Source organism: Cimex lectularius, unplaced genomic scaffold (assembly GCF_000648675.2).
Source record: "Cimex lectularius strain Harlan isolate CLEC.00 unplaced genomic scaffold, Clec_2.1 scaffold472, whole genome shotgun sequence".
Classification (NCBI taxonomy): Eukaryota; Metazoa; Arthropoda; class Insecta; order Hemiptera; family Cimicidae; genus Cimex; species Cimex lectularius.
Window position 1 is genome coordinate 46,586 of NW_019393081.1, and position 12,628 is coordinate 59,213.

Here is a 12,628-nt window from a genome sequence, read left to right on the forward strand (position 1 = left end):
TGTCTTCATTTTTATCATTTCAAATTCGTTTACTACTCAGCTGATGGTACAATTTGCAATTAAAAATTAATTGTTGCACTGAAGGACTATTCTAAAGGCGAAAAATAATCAACACTTTCACATACTTGACTCCTGGCTGCGCCAATGGATTATCAAGGTTACTGAAAGTAAATCTAGATATATTGTTATCATCCTTAAAAAACCCTCCCTCGTTTTTAGTTCAATAATCTTCCTATTTCCGATCTGAACCACGTACGATACACCTTGGACTAGTCCTCGACAAACGTTAACAAATGTGATTTAAAGACAAGATTCAGACTATTAAAAATACTACTTGACGAGAGATCCTAACTTACAAAAAAAAAAAAAAAAAAAAAAAAAAAAAAAAAAAAAAAAAAAAAAAAAAAAAAAAAAAAAAAAAAAAAAAAAAAAAAAAAAAAAAAAAGATGTATATACTATACACTTCTCTGCTACCCCTCTATGGACATACGTACTTAACTGCGCGGAACCGCTAAGCATTCCAATCATAACGGATACCAAAAGCTCCCTTTTAAGTCTCTAACCATATAATTTAAACCTACTTACTTAAATCTCATTTGTTTCCGACCTTGCCCAATTCCATTACAAAATTTGTCATTCTAAATTAGCCGTTCACTCACATCCCTAAATCCGCGAATTATCATCCACAACATTACCCGCCAATACTCGTCGGAACAAACCCCAAGTTAATTTTGGCTATGAATCGCGTGGTGGTAACAGATTTAACATAACTTTCTCATCTAGCTGGGAAATGCCAATAACTTTGTTATTTTAAGTGAGAATCTCATATTTTAATTGAATAATTCGATTTTAGAGCCTCCTTTATGCCACGTTTACTGAAAGGAAGAATTTTTGGTAGGATCGAACATTTCTGAGTCGTAATTTACATGAAAAAAATGTATTGACTGTATGGCTCTTAGAGCTCTCTCATTCTCATATTTTTCTGCCTATTACGATGAAAAAAAGTTTTCATTAAAATCGGTATTCTCATGTCCGTTCACTCCCCTAGATGATGATGATAATAAAAAGCAATGCTGAGTTATACTCTTAAAAAATTCACGTAAATGCTAAAATCTATCGTAAAAATACAACACTAAACAAGGTTTCAATTTTTTTTAAATTTATGCATTTTAATATTTTAAAGATTCATTTTTTTCACATTCGTTCGTTAATTAAATTACCTATGATCAAGTCAAAACAAACAAGATTAAGACCAATTCAATATAATGAAAAGAAAATAATATGAACCAGCTAACATGCGGGGATTTTCTGTAGTAAGAATAATTCAAAAAATTATTATTGTAATGTATTCATTCATTAAATACCTACTTTTCAAAATTAATTTTTAACACAAAAACTCTTTTAATCTAATGCATTTTATCTTTCTTTAAAAAAATCATAATTATTTCATATTAATACCAGCAAATATTTTTTACCTAACATACCCCGATAAAGAAGTATTGCACTTCAATAATCCTAGTTGATCTTCCTGTAATTGTTAAAAATAATATTCTTCTTGACCTTATATTTTATCATTTTTGTCGTATATTATATCCAGTGAAATTAAATTCCACTTGTAAATATAGCTGTGCGTTAAGGCTAGCTTATGTCAAGGATTAATATTCCCATTATATAAAGGAGTCGGTCAACAAGTGGTAAGTCATTGTGAAATACACAATGAAGGTAGTCCAACTAACTGTCGCCCTGGTCATATGCTTGTCTGCAACGCAGGTAAATCTTCACACTTCATGTTCAATACAAATTGGTGAAATAATATTTTGTTTAATTATGTTAAAGATGATCAATTTTAATGATATTACATGGTACATTTCAAAACTCTATTATATTATCAGCTTTAGGATTTACATTATAATTCAATTATATAATTATTATGCATTTAAAAAAAGTCTTCTTTACGTCAAGAGCTGTGAATAAAGTAATGGTAAAATGTCCTTTGTTGACGGATATATATCAAAGTAAAATAGTGCACTAGAAAGGCAAATTTTCAACTCAATGATATTCTGTTACGACCACAAAAAATATATATGATATATTTNAAAGACATCTTTCACTTTCAATTAATTAATCTTTTATGTAAGATGTTGGTTGAGATAAAAAAAAGTCAGTGTGACGAGCGGGCTAGATACGCCGCTGCTCTACCACTTGAGCTATCGTGACTTCGATCCACTCGGACACCAACTTCCCATCTCAACCCAACCTTTCGAATTTTCCCTCCTTTTTGCCATTTTTTGAATGTCGTGTAATCGGATTGGATTCTCGGCGACAAATGAAATCGACACGGAGAGCTTGAGAGAAGATATACTTAATTTTACTTATTAAATTCATTAGATTTCGTGGTCCGATTGACCAAATAATATCTTTCAATTAATTAAATTAATTAATGAAGTTGTGGAGCAGGGGAGTATTTATCCGAAAGTCGTGGGTTCGAAACCCGCTCGTGCCATTAACTTTTTTTCATCTCAACTAAAAACCTTAATTAATTGTAATGTATTAACTGGTCAAGCGGACCACGAAATTAGTGAATTTAATGATTAAAATGAAGTACACTTCACTAATGCTCTCCGTGGCCATTTCAATTGTCGTCGAGAATCCAAACCGATTACACGACATTTGAAAAATGACTTTTTTATCTCAACCAACACCTTACATAAAAGATTAATTAATTGAAACGTATATGATGACAAATTTTCATTAGAACAAAATGCACAATGTTTACAGAATAAATCTCGATATCCCCTCTAACACGTTCACCCAACATTTTATCGTCACCAATAACAATACGAAGTACATTTCTTTCCTTTCCTCAAAACACACTCTTTTCCTCAAAACACTCTCTTTTCCTCAAAAGAACGCTCTTGAAGAAGAGCAGACTTTGGACTACCGATCGTACTATATGGCATAAAGCAGAGGTTTAAATCTTGGGACCTGGACGACCACCCTTGTGATGAGGTGTTCTCCCGCGCACAAGGCTGGAGCTGAATCTTGTTGAAATGCCCACTGTACCTCTCTGAACATAAGTTAATTTAGTAACATCAAATATGTCATTCGGTTTTATAATGCTTTGTTTTGGACTGCTAATTTAGAATAATTAAAAGTGAAGTTTTGTCCACTCGACTGTAAGAAAGTCTCCACCACACCGTTAAACTTGCAGGATTATGACATTTTTCGATCCATGGCATGAAGTCTGATCTTTCTTTCGATCTATGACCATATAGCATGTCATTTTGGCTTGTTGAAATTTTGTTCTATGGTGAAATTTTTTATCAGAACACGAAATTTCATTGTATCGGATTCCAGTTTACTGTTCAACGAAAGCTTTGCTTATTTTCATTTTGTCTACTTATTTTTTTGTTTTTTAAAGAGTTGAAAAGACATCAGCTCAAACTGACCCGTACGCCTACACAAAGACACCGGCTCAAAATCGTATCGTAATATACTGGACATGGTATGGCGCAAAAGTGCCATTTCATAACAAATCACATTTTTCCGTCCTGAGGGATACTTATCAGAGCTTTCACAGGTTTTGTTATGTCAACAGTTATCACATTTCTCTGTCACCTAGATCTTGACGTTAGTTCTCTACTTCTTGGCTAATTCTCTTGTCGTTGTACCTTTAATCTACTAAATTTATTTACCGAAAACCTCTCAGTGCTTAGTCCCCTAGGAATGAATATAAGCTTTCACCCAGATGACTTTTACCTATGTTCTTTTTAAATTAACCTTTCCATTGTGAAGAACGGAGAAAACTAATGCACATTGTTGGTTTTTGAACACAATGGATGTGTTTACAAATGAAAAAAAAAATCTGAGCCTTAATCTTTATTGAAGGTATTTTAAGCTTGATAAAAAGGGTGGGACATAATTTATTGCCATACTAGATAGATAGAGAGTTGAATCATATAACAGTTTTTATTACTGTTTTATAATTGCATAACGCAATTTCAAACTTGGTTATAATTTCTGCATTACATAAGTAAGAAAACAAACATATGTTTATGCTGTGTATTAGATTTTATTTGTAAATAATTTAATATGTGGCACTAATATAAAATTAGGTAAATTATAAAAAGAGGTAGATATGTACTTGTTGGTACTATTACATAAAATAAAACAACTGATATGGCAAAATTCACCAACTCAACTTACTAAAAGAAACATTTTTAGTCGTTGAAAAGAATTATACTCATGTCAGAAAGTTTTTGCGATTGAGCCCTTGATGCCGATAAAAATTAACGAATTTAAATATGTTTAAATCTATGAAGATTTTGAATATATATTTCCAGGTTATTATCTGTTGATTCTTTTTTTATCTGGGGGAAGAATATATTATGCAAGTTATACAAGATCAGATAAATAAAAATTTACAATACCAAAAGATGCTTCCAGTTAAGTAGAGCAAAAATCAGTTTTTTAACCAAACAAATCGGTTTCGGTCTGACCTAGTTTTAAAGTTTTTCGTAAGACTTTTCCCACCAACACAAATTCTTTATTTAATCGGCCGATCGGGGAATTTTTTTTTCCTTTAGATATTCAGTGTACTTCCAAAAATGTATAACTCCTTGGCATTTTATATAGGTACCACGGTATTACAACCACTAGACAGGTATATTTCTCGTATTTGAGCCTATATGAACTAATTTTAGTTATGATGTATTTATGAGTAAGTAAAAAAAAAAAAATGAAATCAACAAAAACTGCTTAAATGTTTAATTTTACATCCCAGAGATTGTTAAATTATTTACAGAGACCGGATTTATACCATTAACTGAAGTTAATTACTTTTTAAGCCCCTGTAAAGCTTTGTGTAAATCAGTTGATTTTTTCAACGCTTTCGCTATTTTTTGTGATTTTCTTTAAAAAAGAAATCGGACATTTGGAAAACGAAAAATTTGAGATCCCAAAATGATTGTATTTAAGGGGTTGTAGGGTGCAAAAACAACTTGTCAAAAATACATTTTTTACCTTGATTCGTCCCTCGGTCACAAAATAAAAGATAGCAAAATAAGTATGAATATATAGCACCTTGATTCAATAGTTAGCTCGAATTTGTTCGACCGCAGATTGATATTTTGGTATTTTAGCATCCTAGATTTTTCTTTAGCGAGAAACTCAATTAATATTCGTTTTGCGCATTCCAAGAAACTCCCTGCATAAAATTTTAGGAAAAAATCATATAGTTAGCATTCAAAATCCTGCGGATTTTTTAATCGAAAATCACGGAAGAAGTGAATCTTTAACCCTACTTCATTTATCTAAAAGAAACTTAGTATAAATTAGGAATCATTAAATTCATTAGAATTGGGTTTATAAAATACAGCATTTTGAACGTTTTTGTTGAATTAATTCTACTTTTTTCTTCAATTGTATTGAAGAAACATAATCTTTGTTGATATACGCAAAACGTAGAATCCTTCAGCTTTCCAACGGTTGCAACAACTTTGGATCTGAATGAATTCCAAATGTCTTATGAATTTTTAAGTAGAGCACCGGTCATCGGAGTATAAAATTAATATTTTGTATAGGTGTGTAAATTCTTGCTTTTAAAGGGTGCTATACGTTTAGATATTTTTAAAAAATAAAAATAGTTTAGGCTTGCTTTTCTGAATGCTGTTTTAACTTTTTATATTTCTTACTTGACATGATACAATCTTTCATATTTTTTTATACTACGCAAAAGACGAATCGATTGATCTATAATCACTTGGATTATAACAGTCTCATGTGCGCACGTCATTAACAGAAACTCACATTAAAAATATAAATGTTTAAACTACTTAAAACATTTTTACTGGCCTATGGACCATTAGCAAGAAGAATATTTTTCAACCTAGTGACAAAATTTTTTTTATTAAAATCCTTAACCCACGACCCTAGTAACCTCGTGTTGTAAGAAGCTTTTAAATATCAATTTATGGATTTTAATAAAATTTTAGATTTTGATAGTTATACTGGCTAACTTACAGATAGATAAATGTAAAGAAGGATACGAAATCTAATTTTGTTCAAGAAATCATATTTTTATAGAAATACTACCTTATTATTTACTGAAAATTATTAACATTAACAATAGTTCAGAAATTTAATCATTTAGCCCAATTTAATCCAGGTATGGTAGAATTTAAAAGGCATGGAAGCAAAATAATCTTTTAGAATTTTTTCATAGTCAACTATAAACTCATGTGATAACTTTGTGTTTGAAGCGTCGGTAGCCGCAACGGTTTAGGCCATCACTGTAAAGGTCCTGGGTTCAATCCCAGCGACCCGGCATTTGAACCGGGCATACTTACACAGTGGGCTTTTTTTCTAAAACACCGGAACCGCGATGGTTTTATATACCTCGTAGTTGAAATATCTCGTTAAAAAAGTTTGTGTTTGCTCAATAAACAAGACTATTAAAAATGTTCTATCTATAGAAACTGCAATTTGACATTAAGATGTTATCTACGTTAAACAAGAGAATAGTATGCTTTCACTAAGTCAATTTCCATTAAACAGGCTTAATGAGGAAATTTAAAATTCATTCAACAAACAGAGCTCCGGTTGCAATCGAAACATAACAATCAATAGACGACTTGTAGAAATGGTCTATACCGTAAACATTTACAAACATCCAGGATGTAAAGTGACACACATTAATGTTTATTAGGCAAATAATGATTTAAATATTTAAAGTAACTATTTCCATTTAACATACTCTATAATAATTTCCCATTTTGGTATATAATTTGTGTAATTTTTAATATTGTTTCCAAACAAGTGGCAGTAAATATTTCTTTTTCTTTTAAAGCAAACTACGGCCGTTCAAGCCGTCGACCATTTCAAACGGTGGTTCGTCACTAAGATCCAAACCATGTCAGGCGCCGTTTCTAAAGAATCTGATGCTGAAAAACATTTAGCCCAGGCCAGAAGCCAGCTGGAAGCTCTTAAAAAAATTGCGCCAACGAAATGTATAACAGAGGCGGTACATAAGCTCAGCCAAGTCCGCCAGACGACATTCGACGACTTTTTTCACTGCCCAAATGCGACAGACGTGGCGAAAAACTTGCAGCAGCTTGTGTGCAAGACGCTCGACTACGGTGTGGAGGTTTTTCAGACGTTCAGTACCGTCCTGCTCGGCGTCAACAAATGCCTTCCTCTTTCGAAGGAAGACGATTTCAAATGCATGTCCGAATATTTCTGGACGGTTTACGACTTGCTTTGCAAGCTCGTAGGCAATGGGATGGAATACAAAGATAAAGTGATGGAACTAGGCAGGGAAGTACGAGAAGAGGTTGACGCTTGCATGCACCCGGGGAACAACACGATTGGAAACCAAGTCCAGCAAGTCATGAGGGGCTTCACATCTTGCGTCTTAGCTTAAGGAAAAAAAATTAATTATTCCAATAAAATATCTTAGACAAAGTCTACACGTTGTTTTTCTATAATACCTTTTCAAACTATGTGCGTTACATACATTTCATTACTAGCATAATTGGACGACATATGTATTATAAAAATATATGTACTACCAATAAGAATGCATAACAGGAAAACATATTTTATAAATCAAAATACTTTTTACTGTAAAGCAAAACCATCGAAACAAGTTAAAAAGTTAATTAAATATATATAACAATAAAACTAAGAAGATATCAATAACATCATATAGTAAAAAAGTTTAAGTTCAAGTTTAAAAAAAGTTTCTAGTTTCTATATTTATCAACAAAAACCCATCACAATTAATACAGTTATAGAGTATTTCATTTTTTTCTATATGCAGTTATTTGTTTTCGTCATATGGAATTATTTTAATAAAACATTACCTCAGACACACATACACACACATTATATATTTCTCACTTTCTCTCTCTCTCTTTCTCTCTCTCTTTTTCTCTCTAATTCTATCTATCTACATCATTATGCATCTCTCTCTCTCTCTTTTTTTCTTACTCTATTTCTGTCTCTCTCCTCGCTGTGAATATTTTACTCTCTAAGCCCCAGTCCGACGTTCGGTTTCACTGTTTCGTCTGCTCTCACTTTCGCTCACTTGCTTTCTCGCTTTCTCTTCTCCTTCTCTCTCTCTCTCTCTCTCTCTCTCTCTCTCTCTCTCTCTCTCACTCTCTCATTTCATTCACTCGCTCACTTTCACTTTTTGACCTTTTCTTTTTCTCTCTCGTTCTCTGTCTCTCATTCTCTCCTTTTTCTCTTTGTCTCGTGTATCTTTGTCGTAATTGTAAAAAAGATCGTTTTCTATCGAAATTTGCGAGAGTTACACGATAGTCATTTTTTTATTCTATCTTATATCAAAAGTAAAAAAAATAAACCTTTATTCACTCCCATCCTTTTTATTTGTGTATTTCTCTCCATCCCTCTCCTTCCCACTGTGTCTTTTTCTTATGTTTATGATAAAACAGTTGGTCGTTGAATCAAAATCTTCCGTAACTAATAAAAAAATGAAAAATCTTTTATTCTTTATCCCTTTTTCTTTTATCTCTTTCTATCATTATCTTCACAATGTGTGTGCGATGTGTTTACCATCCAATTCATCAACTTCTTCCGCTATTTGAGTTTAGTGTGGTAAAACGTTGGGACTAAAAGCCGAGAATATCGGTTTTCTGTTGAGAACTGAATGTTAGAGCTTTAGTTTTAAGATGACAATCAACTATAGTAATTTTATATGCCTTCACTTCTGTTGTAAAAATGGTCGTACGTTCATTTTTATAATCGTTATACTGTTTATAAAATAATTTTATACAAAGATAAATATTTATTTTTTTAAATAAACCAATTTACAGAATTGATATTGCAATGTGCAAAAGGTTCGTTTGTAATAATCGATACGATTTAAAAAAAAAACTTGTAAAAATTTACACGAGTTTAATATTTATCCGTTTAACAAAACAAAAATAAAGCACTGAACATATTGCTGATTAAAATATTATTATCAACATTATTATCATCAAATTTTTGTAGAGTAGATCAATTTCAGATTTTAAAACATAAAAATTCACAAATCTTCGTACTTTTCTAAGTGAGCGTGGTTTTATAAAAATGGTCATGCTCAGTTGGATTATAATGGGATGTGGCCCGATTTTTCCCTCTCTGTCAAGTTATGTTTATAGGAGTTTTAGATGTTTTGTTAAACGACCATTACTTTATTTACCGGACTTACTACAATGGTTGTTTACTATAGGTGGCATTTGATGTGTCGTTTGTGTTTGGCAAAGTAAACCTACGGACGTGAGATCAGCGGTTTTAATGAGACCGTTTTGGGTGATACTGGTTCAAAAAATATTTGGTGTCCGGTCGTTTTTTCCTAATCCTTCAAATCCAATAAAACTATATTTTAAGTAATTGACGTAGTTTGAATAAATATGTGTAATAATATGTGTAATACTATGTTGTTCACTTATTTCCTGCTTATTATACATGAGCTGATTTGTTTCTAACGTAGGAAAAGCCAACATTAGGTATCTACTTATTGAAACAAAATTGAAAGCGACGTCAGTATCTTTATGGATGGTGGGGTTAGTTAGATACAAAGGAGGTGTGACAATTTTTATGGACTTTTCATTAGAAAGATTGAATGCGCTAAACATTAGATGGCTTAGCGGAACCCCACAATTCCACTCTACATATCCAAATTGCTCGTAGTAATGTATTGCATATTCAGGTGAGTAATGATGGCCAAAACAGAATTCGGTCTGAGATGTCTTCGCAGTTGTCCAATTCTTCAATTAAGTTCTTTCTGAAGTTTTATGTGGAGAGTCGAATCAGACTGTTGCCTAGGTTTGGTCGTAAGTATATTCCTGGGTGAAAGTCGGTGGCTCCTTGTTATTTTATCTTCAATGTAAATGTACAATGGGAACGAATTTCTCATTTAGGGATGGTTAGGGATGGTCTGGATAGCCTTGGCTTCTACTTTTTGCTCCATTTTTTGATAAGTTCAAGGTGTTCTCGGATGTTGATATGTTGCTTGGATATCATTAGGTATGTGGTCATAAGGTATCATCGTAGGTAGACAATTGTAGGTATTGGGATGTACGGGAAATCAAACAGAATAAATGGTAAACAATATGGAACTTTGAATGCTCCCTTGCAGAACCCGGCCTGTATTAGTCTGATATCTGCGTACTCGTTGGGGCTATCGTAAGTAAACGTCAGTTGAATAAGATGCAAGGGTAAAGTAAAAAAGGAGTGGATAGGAATCACTAAATATATAATGTCTGGGTGCTAAATCTCATCTAATGTATGGGTTCGCCACGAACGCACCCAAGCAAAATTATTTGTCCTCTCGACCTAAATAATTTCAGCAACTCACAAAACCTTGCTAGACGGTTGTATGGGGATCGAGGATGGGTATTCAACGTGCTAGAAGGAGTCTTTCGAGGATTTTGGACGTTCTCCAAGAAGGCTGAAAGCGTGCTGGTAGTTTGGTGGAGGACATGTGTTTGTGATGTATAGGAGCTTCAGGTATGAGCGGATACTTCCATTGAGAAGAAAGTGTGTTGTACAATGGAAGGATTTGTATACAGTGATTAAAATAGTATGTTTTTTATGGCCTAGTTTCCTGGAAGTGTGATTTTTGGAACTTTTTGTATAATTAATTTAACTTAATATGATCCTATTTTTTTATTTTAAACAAATAAAGATAACAGAAAACCATATTTGAAAAGAAAATTACTTAAATGTCTCAAAATATTTTTTTCTCCGCTGCTAGGGCCTATAGTGATAAACGCTCCGACACATGGCTAAAAATTTTCAACTTTGTATTTTAAAAAAACATCAAAATTGGTAATCCCATGAGTTTTTCGAGTAATGCAGTAACATTCATAACAGATGTGGGTCCTGATCTTTTGCCGCTACACTAGCTGGAATATATACTTAAAAAACAGGTTTATAAATTAAAAAGTTAAATTTTTAAGTTATTACTTGTTTTGATTTTCAATCGTGTACAACAAGTTGCAACGTATTTTTCTAGCACTGTGTTTCTTTATACAGTTGTGATATATCTGATTGATTGATTGATATAGAAAACAGCCTTGCTCGATCCTTAAACCCCGAAATCAATTTTTCATTCTCGAAAACCATGTCAGAGACTTGTCAGTCCCCATTAGTCAACTTCATATTAACCTGAGATAAGGAAACAAAAAATATAAAAACAGTATGTAGTTAAGTTTTATTCTACGAGCTATAAGCTGCACATTGGATTTATTGATACCATTACTTTCATAACAGTTGTTTAATCCTAATGGTAAAAATGCAAGCTTTACTTATTTTCCGTTTTCTTACCCTATAATTTATTATTATTTTATTATCTCATTTACATCGTGTGATATTTGTGAAAAAAATGATTTGTCGATCTACACTTGAGATTTAATATATCACCTGTTCACTGTTATTTAAATACAATTTTGCTTTAACTGAAGTGATTCAGTTATTGTCTCCTCGGCATGTCAGCGATATATTGTCTATTGGCCATTTTATTGGCTTCTAACGTCCAGGTAAGCGGTTTTTTAAATAATTTTTAAGTAGTAAATCAATTTTAAACACTGGCTCAATTTCACAATAATCAAATGAATATTATGCGATTGATTAATTATATTTTAGAGTTTGATGGATTCCATTCATTTTTGCCTACCTTTGGGGGGGGGGTTGTCGTACGCGTTTCGGAGTTTTGCTACCTTCTGTGCTGTATCTGATGTGCATATTAAAATGATCGGAAACGAAAGAACTAAAGATTCCCTAACCCTCAGACTGAAGAAGAATTTTAAGTCTTTTCTATCATACTGAACGTTTTTCATTTATTTTAATAATATTATCTATGTTAATAATAATAATAATAATGTTGACAATTTTTAAAATTATCAGAATGTTAATTGATGTACAAGTTGGTGTTTTATGATTGATTTAGCTAACAACAATACAGTGAAATAGTACTGTGAGACCAATTCCAAATAAATTTAACCTCTTTTTTTCATAGGGCAAGAGATGGGACTTTTATCCTGAGACTGTAAATGAACAATCATGGGTAAAGGAAAAAATGCTGTTGGCTATCGACGGTCTCAAAGATTACGCTGTAAATGTTGAAATCGCCAAAATGGTCAAGTTAACTTCAAAAGCAAGAAACGAACTTAACCTCACGCCTGCCAACAAATGCAGTCACAAAGCCCACCAACAACTTGAAATGGCTAGTAACTCCTCTATCGGCGATTTCATCCACTGCACAGAAATGCCGAATATTCTTTCAAATTCGAAACAGCTTGTCTCGGACGTCGTCGGCCTCGTGGAACTCTACCTGCACGACGTGAGGGAGATCCTGGACGGCGCGGACGGCTGTACGCCGATGTTTTCAGAAGACGGTCTCAAATGCTTCAACGCCTACTTGTGGAAGGTTGTGGATTTGTTCGAACAGTTGGCTGCCCAAACAGATGAAACCGTTTTGACTGTGGAGCACCTCGTGAGTGTCATCGCTGATGAGATTCTCACCTGTAAACGTTCTTTCACAACCCTTCAATCTTACGTGCAAATGATATTGTATGAACATAATAAATGTGCCAATTCTGAATAAATTTCACTGAGCTTTATA

The 12,628-nt window shown here is 32.9% G+C and overlaps 1 protein-coding gene across 3 annotated transcripts; it reads left to right on the forward strand.

The window, feature by feature from the left end:
• The first annotated feature begins 1,633 nt into the window (after positions 1-1,633).
• LOC106669118 lies at positions 1,634-12,628 on the forward strand. Of its 3 annotated transcripts, none has more exons than XM_014398398.2 (2): positions 1,634-1,770; positions 6,848-7,464. In XM_014398398.2, the coding sequence occupies exons 1-2, from the start codon at positions 1,717-1,719 to the stop codon at positions 7,418-7,420; spliced, it is 627 nt and encodes a 208-aa protein (XP_014253884.1). In that variant the 5' UTR covers positions 1,634-1,716; the 3' UTR covers positions 7,421-7,464. The 3 variants fall into 3 exon arrangements, with proteins under 3 accessions (XP_014253884.1, XP_024085647.1, XP_014253883.1); XM_024229879.1 differs by lacking the exon at positions 6,848-7,464 and adding an exon at positions 12,023-12,628 and having other exon boundaries at positions 1,702-1,770; XM_014398397.2 differs by lacking the exons at positions 1,634-1,770; positions 6,848-7,464 and adding exons at positions 11,359-11,543; positions 12,023-12,628.

What these genes read in the sequence shown, in the direction of transcription:
- LOC106669118 (XM_024229879.1), top strand. Translation starts at nt 1,717, where the DNA reads ATGAAGGTAGTCCAACTAACTGTCGCCCTGGTCATATGCTTGTCTGCA. An exon ending in TATGCTTGTCTGCAACGCAG is followed by an intron (nt 1,771 to 12,022) that starts GTAAATCTTCAC and finishes TTTTTTTCATAG; the next exon opens with GGCAAGAGATGGGACTTTTA.